We start from the raw sequence: 21,294 nt of genomic DNA on the forward strand, positions 1-21,294 counted from the left end.
CCCCTCCCCCTCCTCTGTACAACCTCAACATTGCCCATTCGGTGGCGCTTGATTTCGACAGACAACACCGACACTCGTTTTACTCGGCTCTGTGCTCACCCCTCGTTGGCCCCGACCAAAATGAAGTTGACCTCGCTCCTCGCCGCAGCCCTCTTGATGGGCTCGGCACTTGGCGGTGCCATCACCAACGGCGACGCGATTCCTGCACATGTGGCTACTGTTCCTGAAGCCGACACGGTCAAGATCCCCATTACCACCGCCAATTCTCGCGGCGCTTCGGACGTTAAACCGAAACTCGTCGCTACCATGATCCTCGACAAGGTCAGCGACGTTCTCACCTTTTCGCCCGCGTCCTCTCTCGGCGGTCTCAAGCGTCACCGCCGACGTATTCACCAACAAGCATCATCGCTCGCCCAACGAGCGCTGCCGGCGCTTCGCTGGCCATACAACAGCTCGAAGCGCAAAGTGCGCGGTGTATCGCTCGGAGGTTGGCTGGTGGTCGAACACTTTATTACACCGAGTATCTACGCGTCCACGGGAAACGACAAGATCATCGACGAGTGGACGTTTGGTTCGCTCCAACCGCGCGATCAGGCGGTCAGCATTCTGCAGAAACACCTCAATTCGTTTGTCAGCGAAGACGACATTCGACAGATCGCGGCTGCTGGTCTGAACCACGTTCGTATCCCGATTGGTTACTGGGCGTTTGAGGTGTCGCCGGGAGAACCGTTCCTCAAGTTGAACCAGTGGGATCTGCTCAAACAGGCCGCACTATGGTGTTCAAAATACAACCTCAAGGTGCTCGTCGATCTTCATGCGGCTCCAGGTAACCAGAACGGTTTCGACCATGGTGGACGTCGTGGTGTTAGCACTTGGGCTGGTAACGCTACCAACATTCAACGTACCATCGATATCTTGCAGACCATGTCCAGGGAGTTTTCCAAGTCGAAATACGCCAATTCCGTCACTGCGTTGGAGCTGCTCAATGAGCCCGTCACGGATAAGGATGTGGTGCTCGATTTTTATCAAAGGGCATACCAGGTGGTTCGGTATCCCAACGGTCCAAGTGCTGCCGAGTCTCCGCTGCTGGTTGCCATCAGCGATGAATTCGTCTCGCCCGCTTACTCCACCTATTGGGACGACAAGCTGCGTCCGCCTACCTACGAAGGCGTAGCGCTCGACACGCACATCTACACCATCTTTGACGACAAGTCGCTTCGGCTCTCGAGCAAAGACCGTATCAACTACTACTGTTCGCTCAAACCGAAATGGGCCGCAGCCAACAAGATCCACTACCAACTACTGGGAGAATGGACCCCAGCCTTCACCGACTGTGCCCAAGGCATCAACGGTCGAGGCCGAAACAGCCGATACGACGGAAGTTTCAAGGGCAGTCAAGGCAAGATCAACAGCTGTTACGGTCGAAGTGGTAGCGCGTCCACCTTTACCACCAACTACAAAAACCTTCTCGCCAGAATGTGGGAGGCCCAGGTAGACGCCAACGAAGGCGGCATAGGTTGGTTGATGTGGACCTGGAAAACAGAGCCAGGCGCAGCCGAGGATTGGAGCTACCAAAAGGGTCTCGAATACGGATGGATTCCAAAAGACCCTACTCAAAGGCCCCAAGGTGTCCGATGCTGAGCTCCCTCAAATCGCTTGCTCGTCAAGACGTCGTTGACATGTACCACTACGTGAGCCAATCTAACCGTTTCACCCAATAAACAGCGCAGCAGCGAGTCCGTGATCGACCGAAGACGATTTGAGCGCTCAGCATCCAGCCAAAAGAATAAGCAGGTTTTGTCTGTGCCACGCTAACACAAGTGCCTCACGCTGTTGTTGAAAACTGATCAGATTATCAGCGATCGACAAAGATCGCGCAGATCCCTCTGTGAGGTCCCTCTGCGAGTTGATTGCGGGTATATAAAAAAGGGTTCCGACATCACCTGCGACTAGCGAGCTGCAGTGTCGGGTTGACGGTACGCCGCTGGTTGGCGAGCCAGCTGCGCCCTGGGCCGTTCAAACCGGTCAACCCAGAAAGCGCCCGTACTCCACCAGCCGCGAAGGACGCCGAGCCCATCCTTGTTCCAGCGCTTCCTGCCACTCCACTACCGCCACCACCGCCGCCGCTCGGGTTGCGTCCCGACTCGAGCTCCACCATGTATCGTCGTCCCAGTTCCTGGAAGGCCGACATCATGAGTCTCTGTTCACGCTCCAGATTGCGCGCCTGATCCAACAGCCTTCTGTTTTCTTGTTCCAGTGCCTCGTTGCTTGCTTCGCCACGACCTCCCGAGCCATCCACTCCCCTTGCAGTGCCGCCCAGGTGGCCACCAGCCGCAGCAGCAGCTGCAAGGCTTCGATCTTTTTCCTTGATCATCTTGTCCTGCTGCTTGATAAACGTCTTGGCTTTGGCAAAGCGCTCCTGCAGCGCTTTCAGGTCGCGCGTTGAGCTGAGCGCTTCGTTCTGTAAACTTGCCACCATCTCTTCGACCTCCTTCGGCAGCCCTTTGCCCTTGAGTCGCGTTTGCAGCTCGCCTAACGCGCGTTCGCGTTTGAGCGCTTCGTCTCGTTGTCCGATGCCTTCGGCTTGCAGATCCACCTTTTCCATCAGCAGCGCGTTGACCTGCGCCATGTACATGCGGTTCTGCTCGCTCACCGACGCTACCTCGGCCTTGAGTTTCTTGACATGCGCCTCCAACTCGTCCTTGTCGGCATCCATGGATGCACGCAGCGAATGTAGAATATCCACTTGGTCCTTGTTCACCAAACTCAGATCCGACTTGGCTACTGTTAACTCGCGGGCAATCTGTTCGTTGTGCACTTCTAGCTCAGTCAAGCGTCGTTTAGCCTCGTCCAGCTCCTCGACCAACTGATTCAGTCGTAATCGCAATGCATACGCCGCCTCGGTGCCATCACCGAGGTCCGACTTGCCACTGCGGATGGCTTCGAGCTGGTTCTGCAGCACCATCTTGTCGCGATGCTCTCGCAAATAGTCGGCTTCGTATCGCGCCTTCATGCGCTGTGCGTCTTCGAGCAGGTTCTCGAGAACGATCAGGCGCGATTGATCTGCCTTGTTGGTCTTGGCCGCTTCCAGCTCACGCGAGAGTTTGCGCAGCCTGATCTTGAGATCAGTCATGGTAGTTCCGCTAAGCGCTTCTTCAAGTTCGTCGGAGCGGTCAAAAGTGTCGTCATCGTCGTCAAGCTCGTCGTCATCGTCTGCACTGGCTCTGCTGGCATCTGCTGCAACGAGACCATCGACTCCGTTGGCAGAGACATTCGAGTTGCGACTGACGATCTGCTTGCGCTTGGTGAGCGCTGTTTCACCGCCAAGCTCGAGCTCTTTGATGCGCTCCTGATAGAGTTCCATTTCTTCCTTGGCGGAAGCACGCTGGTCTTCGGAAGCCTTGAGCCTCGAGAGAATCTGTTCCTGCTCGTACTTGGATGTGGCGAGATCACGTTGCAGGTTGGAAGATTTGGACTCGAGATCTGCTATCTGCGACTTGTACGAATCCATGAGCGGCTTAAAAGCGGATACGCGCTTGTATTCGTCTTCCAACTTGGCATTGCGATCGACGAGCTCGGCATTCTGGTCTTCCAGCGTCTTGAGCTGACGTCGAATGTCAGTACCCTCTTCGAGCTTCTTTTTGTACTTTTCAATGACGTTTTCTGCCTTTTGAAGTCGATCCGCCGCATGTCGGTGTTCTTCGAGCTGATCCTTGAGCTTGATAGCCTCGTCAGCGCTTTTTTGGAGTTCCTCGATCTTGCGTTTGGATTCTTCGGCAGACTGGAGCAGTTTCTCATTGTCGGTCTCCAGCTCGGCTAGAGCATCTTCGCTGCGCCGTAGATCGATTTTGAGCTTGTCGATCTTCTGTCGCATAAGCACATCCGCTTGTTGGTTGCGTGATTCTTCAACGCGCTTCTTGTGCTCTTCGTGCGTGACGGTGAGTTCGTCTTTCTCGGTCTGCAGATCCTGGAACTGGTTTTGCAGCTCACGGTGGGCTTCGAGGAGAAGCAGGTACGACTTATCAACATGGTCCTTTTGGGCTTGCATCGCTTCAAGCTCGGTAGCCAGCTGAGCCGCCGACTTGCCCTGATGCTTGGCTGCAATGTCGTCAGCTTGGCCATTGATGACGGAAGAAGCGATCGAATCGTCCGGGTTGGATGCTACAAGCTGCTCTTCCTGACCCTGGCTAATAAACGACATGACACGCTCTATAGACATCATGAGCTGATGTTGATGTTTCTGATCGAGCGTTTGAATGGCGGCGATGTGTGTCTCATTTTTTTCGCTACGGACGGCGATGCCAATAGCCAAAAGGCAGAGTAGAGCGAGTTGTTCCGCGTCGGCAGAGCGTGCGATCGCATTGAGATCGGGTGACGGGAGTGCGGTCGAGGCGGCTTGTAGACTCTGAGAATAGTACTGCATCATGAGCTTATACAGACGCTTGAGCGTGCCGATGGTGAGAACCCAGTTGTCCTTTGTGTCTCCGGCATGCGGGTTGCGAAAGAGGTCGGGATCAATGTCGGAGAGGATGTGAAAGAGGGCGACACCATCCGAGAGGTCGGAAGGTTTCCTGATTGCTTTATTGGCATCCGGGATATCAGCCAAAACTGCTTGTGCCCACGCCAGGTAAGCGTCGATCTCGGCATCTGGCGACGACAAGGGTGGGGTCGAAACGGGGGAGCCTTGCTGCACCGCCTCCGTGGATGCTGTTGGGTCATGCGTGTCCGACATGGTGGCAACACGGGGACTGTCGGCCTCGATGGTCAGGTCGATGCGTAACAGCCTAGCGCATCGCCTTGGAGTCAGGTTCGAGCCAAGATGCTATAGCGTGATGAGTGACTGGTGGGTGAAAGAGGGCGAGGATGACAAGGCTGTCACTAAGTCGAGGTGTGCCTTTGATCAAGCCAAGTAGAGGTGGCCGTGACCTGCGTGATGGCTAACGTGTCACTCAAGACTCTGACTGTGGAGCACGGGGCACGGGGCACGGGGCACGTAGGAATGCAACTTACGACTCGTGTTGGTCTCGAAATCCTTAACTTACCATTCGTGAATCACTCACGACTCGCACGCCACGTCCATCTTTGCTCTGTGCTCACAGTCGCGGTCTGCTGTGTCTTTTTTCTTGTTTGGTCCATCACGTGAAAAAAGCAAAGCGCACACACTCTGTCACACAATCGTGAATGAAGAACCGTGAAGCGTGAATCGTGAATTGTGGATGAGCGTGCAGACAGGCAGCTGCTCAACTGAGTCATGAGTGCACATCCCACAGTCACGAGTAAAGTGTCGATTCCCGAGTTCCATCTCCCATTCCTTCTCACTTGTCTCGCATTCACGGTTCCACCTTCTAGCCACACCTTCTAACCACATAACCAGGGCCATCCAGCCTGGTCTGACTCAACGCACGCTTGCACAATCTACCTCGCATTTCTGACCATTATCAGTGCACCTCTCTGGCTTCCTACTCACTCCTTGCAACCACCCACAGGGGCACTTGTCGTCGGCTCTGTCGCGAAGCTGGTTGCAAGCGAGGCACATCTGCTCGCTACCAACGGCCATCACCAACACGTCCGCTAGAACTGGCCTCACCCGAGCTCATATACGCATTGCTGATATAGGCAAGCCCACAACACTTCTACATTCGCCCTCGCCCGTTTGCTGTCGCGAGGTATCGGTGCCAACATGACCATCATGGACAGCGACGACATGCAGAGACTATGGTCTCTCGTAGAGGACCTCACCAATCAGCTACAAGCAAATCGACAACTCTGTGAGTCATTGCAACAGCAGGCGGATCAATTGCGAGGTCAGGCCATCCATTCCGGAACAGGTTTCGCGCTACGCAGGTTCAACATTGACCTCTCGAAAGAAAAGTTTGAGTCCGAGCTCGAAGCGCTCAATGTTCATCTCGTCAAAGAAAATCTCGCTCTTTCTCACGAGAACAAGCAACAAGCCGTGCTGCTCCGCGAATACGAAAACACGCTCGAGACCGTCATGGCCAAGTTCCGAAGCTTCTCGCATTCCACCCAGCAGCACACTTTGCAACTCACACAACACTACGAATCCCTCCTTGCACAGACCACTCACAACGCAGCAGAACAGACGCTAGCTGCAGAGACGGCCTTCAGCGGCACCTTGTCGCATCTCGGCGAGCTGGTAAGGAGGGCAATGCAGTCGCTAGATGGCGAGGTCAGCGATGATTCGGATCAGGACCAAGAGCAAGACGGCGCACCACCACGCAAGACAAAGCGCGGCTGGGTGCAAGATCCCAAGTGGTACGGATCGGGCGGGTATACTGGCAAAGCCACTGACCCTATCGCGCTCCGTGCCGATGAAGCTCTCGAAAGCTGCACGGAGGAGGAGCGCTTAAGAATAGAGAACGAAACGCTTCGCGAACTTCTCGGTCTTAAGGCGAAGAGTGACGCCTTGATCTCTTCAGACACCAGTCGCATTGTTGCCGATCCGCTCGACTCGACTGACGCTTTTGCCCCCCAACCCAAACCCATGTCGCCAGTAGAGCGACATGCGTCCCTCACCGTCGACGAAGCCGCCATCGCAGCAGAGGCGAGTGGGCAACCACCGCTGAAAACTCTTCAAATCTCGTCGACAACACGGCCAGGTAAAGAGACGCTCGAGACCAAGCCACTGTCACCTGCTCGCGTATCACCCAGGATCGTTCCAGCACTGGATCGCAAAGACCAGATTATCGAGGAAGCCATCCTCGCAGAAGACGAGTCCGAATCCGACCGTGAACGTGGACGAAGAGCAACCGAGGCCGGTCCGTCCTTGGGCGCTGAGATTGCCACCTTTCGCAATGAAACCTCGACCTCTTCCGCCGTCGACTCTCTGCCGCTGGTGTTCGCTTCCGATGATACTGAGAGTGCACCGTCGTCGATCCAAGAGCTGCGTGCTGCTACAATGCAATCAGGTCAAGCATCTCCACTTCACGCATCGGTGTCCGATCAGCCTGGAATTCATGCTTCCGCAGTGACGGATGCCGACGAGATCACCCCAATCGAAGAGCTGGCTCTGCCAACGTCGGCTGAACCGGCAACGGGGGCTGAGCCAAACATGCTCGCTGAAGCAGCGCCTCCTGCGCTTATCTCGACGGGCATCGAACAAGCCGATGCATTGGCGTCCAAGACGACCGTCACCTCGTCATCGGGTATCGACGTTGCAGAAACAAGCGCACCAGCAGATCCGACGACCATTTCCTCTCCCACCCTCAGCAGTTCAGAATCGACCTCGTCAGAAGCATCGGCGGCTTCTTCCGACGACACCAGTATTTCTTTGAACTCTGCTGCACCAGTCAAGGCTGACACCAAGCCTACACATGTCCCGATGTCGACTATCGGAACCGCACCACCAGCGGACACTCTCGACGCGGATTTCAAACCGATCTCGAAAGCTTCGACTGACGACGAGCCAAGCGAGACCGTCGTACCTGCTGAAGCTGCTAAGGAGGACAATGTAAGTGCCCTTCCTCCTGCAGATGACGCACAGCGCTCAGCCGAGACATCTAGCCACGAAGCTGTAACCAGCACAACAGACAAGGACCACGCGCCAGACACGGCAGAAGCTGCTCCCACGAGCAAGAATGCAAAGGCGGCGACGGCCAAAGACGCACCTAGCACACCGAACCAGATCAACAACCAGGGCAAGAAAGACGGGGCCGCGTCTCCAAGCAAGAAAGGCGGCAGAGGTCATCGAGGCAAAGGAAACCGACACAGCAAGTCCAACTCGAACGCCGCAAACAAGAACGCTTCGTGATTTGTTCCCGCTGTCAACAGCTTGCTGGATTTGCGAATGCGATTTATCTACATTGAGCATCTTGCCGCTTTCTGTGGTTGTGTGTGCAGACATGTATGAAAGAGGCGATGAAGGCGTGAGGTGGATAGAGTGAGACGTGGTTGGTAGAGTGACGAGCTCGGATCACTGACAACTTAGTGCAAAACGGTGAGAGGCTGCCATGTGGCGGAAGTGGGATGGGAATTTTGGTGTGTATTGCGCACGAGCCGATTTGAATTCGTGATTGCTGAACAATCAAGAATTGTGACTCACGACTTCGATCTTGCGCGCTGTCTCGTATCTCGACCTCGCTGATCGTATCGCTGCATCGTCGGGCCTCTTTGGGGACAGCTCGACACTTTCAAGTCTTGCGCACAGTCAGGGCTACGTCTGAACACGACAACGCTACCAAGCCAAAGAATGGCGACAACACCACGTGTATCGGAGCGGTATTCGGTGCAGACCAATGCGAGTTCCAATTCGGCTTCGGCTTCGACTTCGTCGCACGTCTACAGTCACACGCTCGCTATGGTGGACGCGGGGTCTGGCGCATCGTACTCGTTCGCTAGCGCAAGTAGTGGCGCAGATGGAATGCCGCCTGCTTTTTCCTCGAGGCGTACTTCGGCCAGCGTTCTCTCGAGCGCCGCCAGTTCGGCACATCAAACAGCACTCATGTCCACACCTTGCAGCACCAGAAATACGTTGCCAGCTTCGGTACAGCGACAGATGTCGTCGAGCTCAAGTACAGCACCCAGCATAACAGGCAGGATCGCTTCGTTGGCCTCAACCTCAACACCTCTGGATGAGCCAAATTCATCGTACAATTCGTCCGTTCATCCTAACCGCTCGTCGGTGGTTCCGGATATCGTCGAACGACCACGCGACAAGACGCGCCAAGCCGAAGTTGGCATGTCGTCGCTCAGCTTTCTATTCGGCGAGATAGTGAGCTACACGCAGAACAGGGTGACTGGCGTGAGCGAGCTCGAAAAGCGGTTGAGCTTGATCGGGTATACGATCGGACAGAGGGTGTTGGCGATCACGCTGCACAGACAGGAAATGACGAGCAACGCCAAGAACCCCAAGAGAGAAACGCGCTTGCTGCCCGTATTGCTCTGGATCCACACGGCGTTTTGGAAAGCAGCGTTTGGCAAACCGGCCGACAGCCTAGAAAGGAGCACCGAACAGGGCAGAGCCGATGAGTATATGATCTCGACCAACGTCCCCTGCTTCAGTAGGACCATCTGTGTGCCCAACGACATGTCGCAGCTCTCGGTTGAGGCGATCACCGCCGGCATGGTGGAAGCGGCGTTGGATGGGCTCGGCTTCCCAGCCAGAGTCACCGCTCACACTGTTCCAACGCCGCAGTTTCCAAATAGAACCACGATCTTGATCAAGCTCGACAAGGCTGTCATGGATAGAGAGGACGCTCTGGCTGCTGTATAGCCGCGCTATTCATCTCGATTAGCAATCGGGAATGTTCAGCCTTTCAGCCCGCATCAGCACCGAGAATCGTGAATGGCGCATTGTAATCCGACGTGCACGCATACCGCAAGCATGGTCCGTGATCGTGTCTCGTGTATCACACGCGCGCTTGGCTAGCACATGCTAGCACTGAGTTTCAACATGTTTCGCTGTGTTTTCCTGGCATATCTATGGTGTTTTTTGTGGGGCAACGTACCATTTGGCCTGAACGAACCGTCTCTGCATGTTGACCTCGCTCCTCCGATTCACGGCTGTCCTCCTCAACGTTTGCACTTCACCTTGGAGTCCCACTTGGTTGGCCAGACTTTCCAGCTGCTGTTGTGTGAAAAAGTAGTTAAACGTATTATCGCCCCTTCGGTACCAATGGTGTTCCGTCGAGAGCAGACTTGGTTCGGCCCAAGCAGCGTCCTTTTTGGTATGGTAGCGCACCTGCGAGAGGTCGCCATAGGCGTAGTCTCTGAACAGGATGTGACCTCCATGTGGGAGAAGCAGAGATCGGAGCTTGGAGAGGACCGACGCGTGAAATGAAGGAGGTATGGCGGATAACACAAAGATCAAGCTGATCGTTGTTGGCGCTGACCATGACGAGTAAGGTGGCTTGCAAAGCAACGAAGATAGAGGTGGGTCGCAAGAGGTGAGGTCAAAGACGAAAGCGTTGACTCTGGCAGGATCGTACAGCGGATGACATCGAACCATGTCAACTGCACGTTCTGAGAAATCGCAACAGTGAACCTTCAATCGTGGATTCGCCGCCAACAGAGGATACAGCATGTTTCCCACTCCACAGCCTACTTCCAATAGCACACTCTCGCTTGCTCGCTCCGACTCGGCAAGGTCCTCTGAAACCATCCTTGTTTCTTCCTCTCTGTCATCGTCCGATTGAGCCTTTGTACCCTCGAACTCAGACGCACTAGCCGCAGACCCCGACGAAAGCTCGCTTCCAAATTCGCGATTCGTCCAATGACGATCTTTGAAAAACTTGTCGTGGTGCTTCTTGTAGAACTTGTCCCAATTCTTCGCCGCTTCTTTCGAGTGTTTGGTCACGCTAAAGTCGGTCGCTGAGCGACGATTTTGCGAGATGAGTTCCGAGATCGATGTTTCAACGTCTGGCTGGACGGGGAGCGACACGTGCGGTGCTGGCGCTGGTTCTGCTGCTGACGATGGCGTTGGATTTGTCATTGTTTGTGTTGGCTCAAGTTCGAGGTATGGACTGAAGTTGAGGGGATGATGTTAAGGGAGGATTAGAGGAAGGGATGGATCGGTAAGAAGAATTCGCCGGCTAAAATCAAATTTTTAGTGCTGAAAAAGCGGACCGTGGACGGAATCATCGCGAATCGCGAATCACGAATTGCACGATTGGCTTGAATCAAGGGTCTGGAGTGTGGAGAACAACATAATCACAGAACAAGCTCATCATCCGCCCGTGCCTTGCAGACTCGTACTGATCCTGCTTGCCCTTTCTAAGGAGAGTGCAGTTGGGTTAGTTTACAGAGGAGCCGGCTATCTGGTATAATGAGCAGATGATCTGTCGGGATCAATTGGAACATCGCTGATAGCAGAGAGATCACACTGCCTTGTTGGCAACAAAGGCGCAGCTTGGCAGTAGACTGTCCGAATGAGCCGCGAGATACACGATCACGGATATGTACAGGTCGCGATGCCGATTGTATGATATGCAACTGCGAACGATTACGCTAACAAAGACTCGACGACGTAGCCTACCGTTTGGCACCCAACGTATGCGCCAGCCAATCCAAGCCCTCGGTCAGCCCTTTCCCCGTCAACGCCGAACAACCAAAGATCTGCCACGTTCTCTCCCTGAACGCCGTCAATGCCAAGCTCTCGGAGATCTCGGCTGGCGTCATTGCACCCTTGATATCCTGCTTGTTCGCCCACACCAGTATGGGCGCCTTGGCGACCTGTTCGTCTTGTGCGATGCGATGCAGCTCCTGTCTCGCCAATGTGACGCGCTCACGGTCGTTGCTGTCCAGAACAAAGATCACAGCGTCCGTCGAAGCGAGGTACGATGTCCAGGATGTTCGAAGTGATGTTTGTCCGCCGACGTCCCACAGCATGAACTTGAGGTTTTTGTATTCAAATTGCTCTGTTTGCAAAGAAACACAAAGGTCAGGGACCATGATTCAGAGGAAGACGTATGTGAGAAATAAGAGACAGCGACGTACCTGTATTGGATCCGACCGTCGGGGCGGTAGAGACGACCGAACCTAGCGTCATCTTGTACATGAGAGTAGTTTTGCCGGCATTGTCAAGTCTGTGGTCGAAAGCGAGATAGGAAGAGCATTCCAATCAGAGTCAGGAGTGTCGGCGATTCGAGTTAAACGTCAACTATTATACGACGATTCTTACCCTAGAATGCAGATCTTGAGCTCCTTGGAACCAAACAGCGAGGTCCACAACGAGCTAAACGCTACGCCCATAACTACGATGTGACTTGTTGAGACAGCCAGGAAGCTGCTCTTCGATTCGCTCCTGTCGTAGTTTCGCCGTGTATTCAGTGTCGGCCAGAGCTGGAGGGCGATGTTTGCTGCGTCTGGTGATGGATTGAGAGCAAGATAGGGTATCGCTTGGCGTCTTGCCTTGTCAGGGTGTCACCAAAAGCCAGAGCGTGGAGCGTGGTGTGTGTGACAGCGCCGCCCCCGCTGCCGTGCGACAAGAAGAAATCCGCGACCACCTCCACCCTGTGGCGCATATGGACTGTGCGCGTTTGCTGTGCTATTATTGCTGTTTCTTGTCGATTCTGGCTGCTCTTCAGGGTCCAATATGGAAACAGGTTGCTCTTGCAGTACACGGGTCCCTTTGCTGCTTCCACCCATCTCACCGCAAAGCATGGCTCAACGTCGAACAGGCTCATCGCAGCCTTCGGAATCGACCTCTTGGTCACCACCGAACAATGTCAGCAGTCAACATGCATCTGTGACACCCAAAAGGCTCGCGCCAGCCCCAATGCAACTTGTTACACTCTCCCTTGTAATGCGAATCCTATCTGTCACACTGCTCATCGCCACGTCTCATCTCCAGCAGGCATTCGATACATCTCACGAGCTTCTATCGTATACTCTGGATCCGCATACATCCCATAGTCTGTCTGCGGGCAGCTTCAACTGGACATTGGCATTTGTGCGCTGGGATACGATCTACTTTCTCGCCTCAGCATCTCCGTACCACGCCTCATCCACGGGCTCGGTACATCAAGGTGGATATGCATGGGAGCAGACCTTGGCGTTTCAACCTGGTATCATCGGGCTGCTTCGGCTGACTGGATACCTGACGCCTACTATGGACGGATCCTGGAGCCCAACGGCGGCGATACTAGTCACTATGCTCTTGGCCAACGTGGCGGCGGCTGCAAGCGTCGTTCTGCTGTACCGGCTATCGTTGAGGGTCACGAGAAATGCTGAGTTGGCGTACACAGCTGCGCTTCTGAGCATCGTGGCTCCCTCGGCGGGCACGACATTGGCTTCACCGACGCCGGAAAGCTTTTATAGCCTGGCAAGTCTGGTCGGTCTACTCTATCTGGAAACAAACAGCATCCATGGTTGTGGGTGGGGGACGGTTGCAATCACATCGTTCTGGTTCGCAGTGGCAACCGCCTTTCGCGCAAATGGAGCGCTGCTAGTCGGATACGTGGCGTTCAAGCTGATCGGCGAGGCAAGGTGCGGCAGGGTGATTTCGGCAGCGCTCAAGCTTGCAGCGTCGACAGCTGTGTGTATGTCAGCCAACGTGCTGTTCCAAGTATGGGCATACGGTCGCTTTTGTCTGGACGAGCAAACCAAGCGACCGTGGTGTGCGCGTTGCGTGCCGAGTGTTTATACGTTTGTCCAGTCGCAATACTGGGACGTAGGCTTGTTTCGGTACTGGCACGCCTCTCAGCTCCCGAATTTCGCACTTGGCGCTCCAGTGCTTGCGCTGATAGCGTATACCGCCTACACGTTCTACTGCCGATCTAGCTGGTCCAAGCTCGCGCGGTCCTTGATCGGTTCAGCGTGCAATGGTGATGCTGGCAAAACGACACGTGATACGGGGCTAATGCTCGCAACCACGCCAAGAGCAGTCCCGTACATCGTCCACGGTGGAGTGCTGGGGGCAATGCTATTATTCGCATCGCATGTGCAGATCGCTCTGCGGCTAGCTACGCCCGGTGGTATGCCAATGCTTTGGTGGGGCGCAGCACATGCCGTGCTTTACTGCAAGAGGTCATGGTTGAGCAGAGCTCTTGTGGGCTATCTGTGTGTACAGTATTGCGTGGGCATCGTGTTGTACGCTGGTTTCTATCCGCCTGCTTGAATGGGTCTGCATTCACGATTCTTCATGATTCTTATCACGAATCGGGCGCGGTCCTCGTGTTGGTCGTCATACAGCCGCTGCTTGCCAGAGTAATTCGTGATTGACGGAAATACCGGCTCTCAAACAACCATCGAGCGGCTCGGTGCTCTGCTCGTGCTTCTCGGCTCACGGCTTGAAAACGGGCATGTTAGAATCCTGAATGCAAGCGCGGCTATTTCCGTCATCGGCTTGTAGCTCATGTCTCCGTGGCTCGTCGCTTTGGTTGTACTCGTGACTCCAGACTTGTTTTGCCCGCCCTTGCTTGGTGCTCGTCGTCCAACGTAATCGTGGATCTACCCACCTCGTTCACGATTCGACGACATTGACGATCTGTGAGCACCACATCGCATCTCGCACCACAGAAACCTATATGGCCATACCCTTTTGAATACATCAAGATGTGAAAGCTCGTTGGACATGTGCGAGTTCTCATTTTCGTGCGTGGAATTGATGGAGAAAGCGGATCACTTACGACGTCATTGAGTCACAGTCATTCACGATTCACAATCACAAATCGGATTCGTGATTCACAGATCAGATTCACGAATTTCGTCTTTCAACAGACGTGAGAGTCACGAGTTGCACCGCAAATCGCGGACCGCGTGTGCGGAGAAGCGCATCTTGGGGCGCGCGCTTCTATCCGAGCGTGAGGGACGTTTCGGGATTCACGATTGGTCAGGACAGCGAGTTGGTGCGGCTGCTGCTCGGCTTTCTCCACTTTGGTTCGCCCAACATCGTTGCTGCCTCCATCATCTTACGATCGCAGCTGGAGATTGTGGTTTTCAACGAGTCGTTCACGTTCAAGAAGCGGATCCATCGCGGTTGGCAAGCCAAGTGAGCCCATCATGTCACAGCAACTCAAGACGCAACTTGAGCATGCTGGAGTGGAGCAAGACACCGCATACTACATCGGACGGTATACGATCTCTGGGTTGCAGTACGGCTGTCTTGCGGCTACACCGTTGTACCTCATCCAAGTAGCACGTGGACGCGGACGTGGGTTTTCGGTTCGGTCGCTAGCACGATACAACTGGACCGTCCCTCTCACGGGAGCGTGTGCAGGATCGGTTGGGGGGTATGCTACTGCGAGCCAACTCGACCACGCTTCTCTTTCGGCCAAGTCTTCGCATCTGCGCCTAGACGCAGCCAGGGTTAGACAGGACGATCTGCACTTGATCGGCAGCGTTATTGGCGCACTCGTACTTCCGGCGGTGCTGCTCACTAGAGTCGGTCTTGTCAACGGCCTGTTGGGTGGTGCAGGCGTCGGTGGAAGCATCGGCTTGCTCACCAACTACGTCCAGAAATTCAACAGTCCTGCCGACGCCATCGCTAACATCCAGAGCGAAACCAAGCATGCCTGGGATTCCGCAACGAACAGCGCAAACGACATCAAACACGCCGCTCGCAAATCGCTCTAACCAACCTACCGCCAACAAACGTCAATGCAACTCGCATTCCGCCTCCTTCCCCCCCTCCCCGCACAATAACAGTGCAATTCCCCCTCTCACGTCGGTCAACATCCTCCTGCTCTGAAGCAATCTGCGTCCACACCCTCGTCGCACCCTCCTCCATCCAACCCGTCCTCCCACTTCGCGTATCAACCTCCTCCACACGCTATGGTTCTCATTGTACACTATCCGCCTCCATCAATCACGAATGTCAATCATACGTTGGCCAACATCACGCGCACATGCACGCGCTTCAAACAGCCTGCTTGGTCGTCGCACACCTGACCGCGTGCAGCAAGCGCTCAGAACCGCACAGAACCGCACAGACATTGTGGAAAAGCGGGAAATGGTATCAAAAAGGGTTCCAGAACCAGGGTGGATCGACAAGATGCGCGTGCTCTTCAAGCGATTCGCATGGGAGCGGTGTTCGAGTATGCATTTGGTGCGCCGCCTCTGGGCGCGCCACGGCCTCTTGCACCTCGGAAACCGGCTCGACTGCCTCGTCCCCTTGCACGCGTTGCGCCAGGGGTGGTGCTAGCACCTGTATCGCCAAACGTCTGCATGTTCTTGATCTCCTCAGCCGCGCGGTTTGCCCTTGCCCTACCGCTTGCACCTCGTCCCCCGCCTGCACCGCGGCCGCCGCGAGTGTCAAAGGATCCATTGCTCGTTTCGTATGACTGTCCTCCACGCGGCTGATCATTCCTCTCATACCTCTCCTTGATCTCGGACGAGATATTGTCAAAGAAGCCACTCTTTTTGTCGTAGAAGTTGGCACCACTTTCGCCTGTCGCCGGTGGAATGGAATCCAGCAATCCTCCGGCCACATGCGAATTGCTCGGTGTCGATTCATCCTGTTCGCCACCGCCCGTGCCCGCTTGTTTGTGCTTCTGAAACTTGGCGTTGGCCGATTCGAAATCGAACTCCCTGTTCGGCATACTGGGTCCACTAACCTCCCGGTGAACCCGGTGTTCCCTTGCACCGCCTCGCGCGGCGTGGTTCGTGCGACGCTCCGCCTGCGCAGCAGCATTGGCTGCAGCCGCAGCAGCGTGTGGAATGGCAGGCAGACCGTGCACTGCAGGTGCAAGCAACGATGGTGATGCTGCAGCCTGCTGTTGTGAAGATCCAGGTTTTGAGACACTCAGTTTCGACATCTCTTCGAGCACCTTGTCAGCGCTTGACTGGTCGTTAGATGTAACTGGTTGAGACGGTGCAGCTGGAGATGCGGATGCGGATGCGGATTTAGTAGGTGCCGTCTCGGGTGCAGGTGCAGGTGCAGGTGCAGGTGCGATAGAAGCCGCTTCGTTGTTTGGCGGAACCGTTGCAGACGGTTGCTGCGGACGAGCACCAGGCGCGCTGTTGAACTGCGGAGGGGGTGGACCATTGAAGCCGGGCGCGCCCGCGAGTGGCACCGCACCAAAGTGTGGCGGTGGTGGCATGCCATACATGCCCGTTGGCGGTACATAGCCGCTTAGCTGCTGTGCCGACGACTGGGACGCGCAACGACAAAGATGGGTTCAAAAAAATCAGAGTCAGTACACGTACATGCATGTTTCAAGACGCATGCAAAGAGATGCTCCCAGGACACGGAGGAAGGGCCAGACAGATCAGTAGGAAGGCAACGGAAACATCCACACGGTTTTGCGCTCTCGGACAAATGACAAGTCGCGAAGGACAGTTTTACATCCGTAAATAGTTCATCACGTTGACGCCGATCTCCATGCTGTAGTCTGAGAGTTGTTTTGCATTCGATGACCACACTTACGTTAAGAATTGCAGGGTCGTTGAGCACAGGTTGCGGAGCCGGACGTTGCTGCTTTGGCGGGTTGGGATCGTCAATCTTGAGATCCTTTACGTCGGCAGCACGAAACATGATGTAATCGTACACATGATCGCTAGGGGGGATCTCTTCTTGCGACTTTCCCTGTGCAGATCGTCGGCCTTCAGTTCCCCATGAGCGCACTCTTTCGAGCGCAATCGTTGCCTCATTCGGGTTGATCGAGGCCAGAAGACCTTGGTATCGGATGTCGGATTTCGACACCAGTGAGATGAGCGCTCCGATGTATTCTGCGGTAGCCATTTTGCGATGCTTTTCGAATTTGTATCCAGAGCGATGCTGAAAGAGAGATACCAGAGTCTTGCGCAAGTGAAACCGCGTCTGGGTTGGCAAAGCGAAGCAAACTGAACTCAACGTTCTTTAGCTAACAGATGAAAGCTGTTAGACAAAACGCTCGAAGCAGAGATCTTGGTGGAGATAAGCCTGATGAGACTCGGAACGGATTATACGGTAATGGTGTGTAGCGTTTCAGGTTAGGGTTCGAAGATGGATTTTCTTGGTTGGACTTGGTTGCGATCGACGTGATGGAAGCAAGCTAAAGGTCTTGAAGAGATGTGGCGGTTTTCGATGGAAACACAAAGAAAAGAACGAGAGACTGACAAGTGAAAAGAGCAAGAGAAAGATGAACAGGATGTGTGGTGAGTAGAGGATAAGATCAAACAGCAAATTAGGGAGAGACGAGAAGGAACGGTGAAAACCAAGCTGTTGGCCTCTGCGCAACCACTCACGACTGTAACTCACAGAAGAGTCACAGAGTGGCATTCACGATTCGTGATTTTCGCACTACAGTCAGAGTGTGACTCTCATCGCCAGCTCCAACTTCAAAGTCATGAGTCGTGACTCTGTGAGTGCTGCGTGAGTTCGATCATGAATTTTCCACGCTCTTCTGCACCGATGTTGCACCAAATTTGGAACCCAGCAGCGCGGTGATCGACTCGATTTTTTCGTGTTTATTACATAAGCAAACCCCACAATATCTATGCCCGGCCTCACAGTCACAGAGTATGGTGCTGTGCCACTTGGACGGGCTGACGGTAGTTACTGCCAGGTCAGATTCACGCAGACAGCTTCGAGACATGGCTGAAAGGACACAAGTACAATGGAATTGACAAATGCAGAAGAACGCGTGTGCGGGCAAACATGTGAACGGTTCAAAGGCGACACGAACAAATACAGGATCAGATGGCAGATTCGTTCTCGTCCATCTCATCGGCTATTACTCGATAAAGCATGGGTCTAGGAAAGGTAATTGGACAGATTCAACGCTCCGCCTTCGCTATAGTGGTTCGAGAACTCGGCCAGTGCCTCGGCTGTCTTGAGCGGATCTTCGCCCCACTCGCTGCCGGCGGACCAGCCCTGGTTCTGATTCATGACTGGCGTCAGCGCCTCGTCTGTGCTGCCATTACTGCTGGCGACTGCGATGCCTGCGCCAAACGGCGCAACACCAGCACCGACGCCTCCAAAACCAGCACGCATCAGAGGCGAGTTGCGTGCACTGGGAGCCAGGAAGTCGTACATGCCCGGGGCGTGTGGCATGTGAGGCGACGATCCTGCCATCAAAGCACGAGGAGTCGAGCTGCCGTTTGCTGATGTACTAGGCTGCAGAGGATGAGATGGCTCGGCACGGTCACTGTTGCGCACCTGCGAGTCCGACGTGGCGTCGCCTGCGTTGCGCACATTGGCCTGGTGATAGAGATAGTCGAGCGTATGATTGCGCAAATGTGCTTGCTGAGGAGCGTAGAAGCCGTTCTTGTACAAGTCGTGCTGCAGCGGAAGATCGAGGGGAGCAGCAGCGTACCATTCAACCCGTCCGCCCGGCTGATCCGCGAACAGGTCCCGTGTTTCTTGCGGCAGAGCGGCGTAAAAGCCTTCGCCGCCTTGCGAGCGCACCAGGTTGAGGATACCCATTGTCGTCTGTGATTGCTGCTGCTGCTGCTGCAGCTGCTGCTCCGCCGCGTGTCCTTGCTGAGCCCGATGAGCGAGGTCGGAAGAAGCAACCTTCTGGAAGTCAGCCGACGCTACACCGGCAGCGACAGCGGCATTGCGAAGCTCGACGAGCAGACTGGTGTCGATACCTCCCAGTTCGCTGCTGACCTGTGACATGTCGAGTGTAGCGGCTTGTGGTGTAGACAGCAACTGTTGCAGCCGCACATATTGATCAGGAGTGACACGTGTGGTTACAAGTGAAGCCAGACGCGTAAATGTTTCATTTGCTGATGGCGCACTTGCAGCAGCGTCGGATCCGCGTCCCTTTTTCTTCGGGCGGAAATCATCCAAGGCATCCTTAAACAGATCGGGAAACTCGGCGACTTCGCCACTAGCAACGTCTTCGTCACGCAGTGCACCTGGTCCGTGGACACCACGTAAGAAGGGCGACTCCTCCTTGGGCGGCGGAGAAACGACTTTTTCAAAAAAGTTCATAGGTGTCTCGACCTTGCGAATCTCTTCAGGCACACAGCTGGCCCAGCTCTTGATCTTGTGGAATACGCGGTGCTGTTCGTTGTACCTCGATTCGGTGACGTAAAGCGGGCTGCGTGGATCCCAATACTCGGGCTTTGGTCGACCGCGGATGTACTTTGTGTAAAACATGACCATGATCTTTTCCAAGATATCTTCAATGTGATGATCGGCAAAGTAGCCAGTCTTGACCACTTCGTCCTTGAAGAATTTCTTGGAAGCTGGGTGGAAGGTCTGTTCGGGTCGGTAATACCAGCAGACAGTCACCCAACCCTGATCTGGATCATCTTCTTCGCGTCGTAGCACTTTGAAGATCTGAGCGACGATGGGCTTGGTGGGATCGGAAGGATTGATGAGATGAATCCAGTCGCCGACGCGGAAAGCTTTTCCTTTGAGGTTGAGATGCTCGTAGTAGGTCTTGGATTTGCTGCTGATGCGGGTAGTCAGGTCGCCGTTTGAGCCGGCGCTGGCGTAGAGTGGACCGTGTGGGATCGAGGAAAAGTGGTGGGTTGCATCGGCTGTTGCTGCAGTTGCCAACACTCTCTCAGCGGTGATGGGCTCCTGTCGAGATGGAGTGGCCTTGGTAATCTCGTGGTAGAATCGTTGCAAGACGACAGCGTCGCCGTACATCTGCGTGCCAATGGGATGTAATCTTCGTGCGTTTTCAAAGAGCTGGAGCATGTCCATCTCGAAGTCGGTTGCCTTGGGATACTCGCCCTCCTGAATGCGTTGTGAGATGGCGGAGAGCGAGGTAGGCTTCTCGACCTTTTCATAAAAGTCGGGATCTACCTCGGGATCGGGACACTGTTCCAGATGTTCGGCCGGTCTGCGCCCGGTGGCATCGATATGGTTGCGGATGCAGTCGAGCACGGCGGAGTAGGCGCGTTGTGCTTGCACAGCATCGGCAGGCTCAGTCATCCAACCGGCGTCGTGTGGCTCGGGCAGCTTGAGCTCGGGCTCATTTGCATCGGCTTTGCGCCGTGTACGACTGGCAGGCGATGCACCGGCGTTACCCACAGCCTGACCAAGACCAGCGCCTATAGATCCACCAGCAGCGGTCATGATGGCACCTTCGGCAGGAGCTGCTGCTGCTGCTGTTGATGATGATGAAGAGGAGACGGTGGTGGTGGTGGTGGTGGTGGAAACAGCATTGAAGTTGTTTTGCACGGCTGAAGAAGGCGCTGGCGATGACGGCACCGCAGCGGCCGAGACATCGACGCTTGCTCTCGATGCGACTGAAGCCCTTGCTTGTTGAGCTTCGCGGATGTTCTGCTGACTCTGTTGTTGCTGCAGCTCCTGCTGACGTTGAAAGGTGGGCATTGGTGGGAAAGAAGGAACAGGAGGCGATGAATGCGGGCCGGCGCTGCTGGTGACAGGCTGGTAAAAGATGTTTTGCTGCTCTGGGATACCTGGACCCAAAGTATGCGATGGGTAGCCTGTGGGGGGAGGCGGCTGAAAGGGAGAGCCGGTAGCAGAATATGTGGTAGGTTGAGTTGCGCGAAGACGTGGTGAGGTGACGTGCGAAGTGCGAGGCTGCGGTGTGGGTTTAGGCGGAGGTGGTGCTGTGGTTTTGACCGGAGTAGGAGCGTTAGGATCGCGATTCTTTGGTGGTCGTCCACGGCCTCGCTTGATAGGCAAAGGGGTGGCAAGAGGTGAGTTGCTTCCCGAGGCCATGGCTTGTTGCTGATGGTATGGACTTGGATTGGACATGGTGAGCGACGGTGTGGCGAAGAAAGCTCTCGGCAACCGGAGTGGCTGTGCTGCAATGAGCAGGCGCGATGATGGGCGTGCTGAGAATCAATGTCAAAGTGCAGAGCCTGCCGTTGCACCGAATGGCCAGGACTGGTAGGTTACTAGAGAAGGAACGATCCGATGGCGTGCTAGATACACGTAGATGGCTTCGGGGAGCAAAGTGAGTCAAGGTTAGGAGGGTGAAAAGTGTC

The 21,294-nt window shown here is 54.9% G+C and overlaps 10 protein-coding genes across 10 annotated transcripts; 5 read left to right on the plus strand and 5 right to left on the minus strand.

The window, feature by feature from the left end:
* Positions 1 to 120: 120 nt before the first annotated feature.
* UMAG_05550 (uncharacterized protein) lies at positions 121 to 1,641 on the plus strand (the record flags this gene model as incomplete). Its single annotated transcript, XM_011393560.1, has 1 exon — positions 121 to 1,641. One exon carries the CDS (start codon positions 121 to 123, stop codon positions 1,639 to 1,641), a length of 1,521 nt encoding a protein of 506 aa, XP_011391862.1.
* Positions 1,642 to 1,939: 298 nt separating this feature from the next.
* Positions 1,940 to 4,732, minus strand: UMAG_11790 (uncharacterized protein; the record flags this gene model as incomplete). Its single annotated transcript, XM_011393656.1, has 1 exon — positions 1,940 to 4,732. The coding sequence occupies one exon, from the start codon at positions 4,730 to 4,732 to the stop codon at positions 1,940 to 1,942; it is 2,793 nt and encodes a 930-aa protein (XP_011391958.1).
* A 948-nt stretch (positions 4,733 to 5,680) lies between these two features.
* UMAG_05552 (uncharacterized protein) lies at positions 5,681 to 7,768 on the plus strand (the record flags this gene model as incomplete). The annotated part of the gene is made up of 1 exon (XM_011393561.1): positions 5,681 to 7,768. The coding sequence occupies one exon, from the start codon at positions 5,681 to 5,683 to the stop codon at positions 7,766 to 7,768; it is 2,088 nt and encodes a 695-aa protein (XP_011391863.1).
* Positions 7,769 to 8,206: 438 nt separating this feature from the next.
* Positions 8,207 to 9,229, plus strand: UMAG_11791 (TRAPP subunit TRS31; the record flags this gene model as incomplete). The annotated part of the gene is made up of 1 exon (XM_011393657.1): positions 8,207 to 9,229. One exon carries the CDS (start codon positions 8,207 to 8,209, stop codon positions 9,227 to 9,229), a length of 1,023 nt encoding a protein of 340 aa, XP_011391959.1.
* A 207-nt stretch (positions 9,230 to 9,436) lies between these two features.
* On the minus strand, positions 9,437 to 10,447 carry UMAG_11792 (uncharacterized protein; the record flags this gene model as incomplete). Its single annotated transcript, XM_011393658.1, has 1 exon — positions 9,437 to 10,447. The coding sequence occupies one exon, from the start codon at positions 10,445 to 10,447 to the stop codon at positions 9,437 to 9,439; it is 1,011 nt and encodes a 336-aa protein (XP_011391960.1).
* A 539-nt stretch (positions 10,448 to 10,986) lies between these two features.
* On the minus strand, positions 10,987 to 11,706 carry UMAG_11793 (putative ADP-ribosylation factor; the record flags this gene model as incomplete). The annotated part of the gene is made up of 3 exons (XM_011393659.1): positions 10,987 to 11,372; positions 11,452 to 11,540; positions 11,636 to 11,706. 3 exons carry the CDS (start codon positions 11,704 to 11,706, stop codon positions 10,987 to 10,989), a joined length of 546 nt encoding a protein of 181 aa, XP_011391961.1.
* A 409-nt stretch (positions 11,707 to 12,115) lies between these two features.
* Positions 12,116 to 13,573, plus strand: UMAG_05554 (GPI-anchor transamidase GPI18; the record flags this gene model as incomplete). The annotated part of the gene is made up of 1 exon (XM_011393562.1): positions 12,116 to 13,573. One exon carries the CDS (start codon positions 12,116 to 12,118, stop codon positions 13,571 to 13,573), a length of 1,458 nt encoding a protein of 485 aa, XP_011391864.1.
* An 884-nt stretch (positions 13,574 to 14,457) lies between these two features.
* On the plus strand, positions 14,458 to 15,030 carry UMAG_05555 (uncharacterized protein; the record flags this gene model as incomplete). Its single annotated transcript, XM_011393563.1, has 1 exon — positions 14,458 to 15,030. The coding sequence occupies one exon, from the start codon at positions 14,458 to 14,460 to the stop codon at positions 15,028 to 15,030; it is 573 nt and encodes a 190-aa protein (XP_011391865.1).
* A 431-nt stretch (positions 15,031 to 15,461) lies between these two features.
* UMAG_11794 (uncharacterized protein) lies at positions 15,462 to 17,137 on the minus strand (the record flags this gene model as incomplete). Its single annotated transcript, XM_011393660.1, has 2 exons — positions 15,462 to 16,547; positions 16,823 to 17,137. 2 exons carry the CDS (start codon positions 17,135 to 17,137, stop codon positions 15,462 to 15,464), a joined length of 1,401 nt encoding a protein of 466 aa, XP_011391962.1.
* Positions 17,138 to 18,130: 993 nt separating this feature from the next.
* UMAG_05557 (uncharacterized protein) lies at positions 18,131 to 21,061 on the minus strand (the record flags this gene model as incomplete). The annotated part of the gene is made up of 1 exon (XM_011393564.1): positions 18,131 to 21,061. One exon carries the CDS (start codon positions 21,059 to 21,061, stop codon positions 18,131 to 18,133), a length of 2,931 nt encoding a protein of 976 aa, XP_011391866.1.
* Between the last annotated feature and the right edge of the window lie 233 nt (positions 21,062 to 21,294).

The sequence above is a fragment of the Mycosarcoma maydis genome, chromosome 18 (genome assembly GCF_000328475.2).
Source record: "Mycosarcoma maydis chromosome 18, whole genome shotgun sequence".
Classification (NCBI taxonomy): domain Eukaryota; kingdom Fungi; phylum Basidiomycota; class Ustilaginomycetes; order Ustilaginales; genus Mycosarcoma; species Mycosarcoma maydis.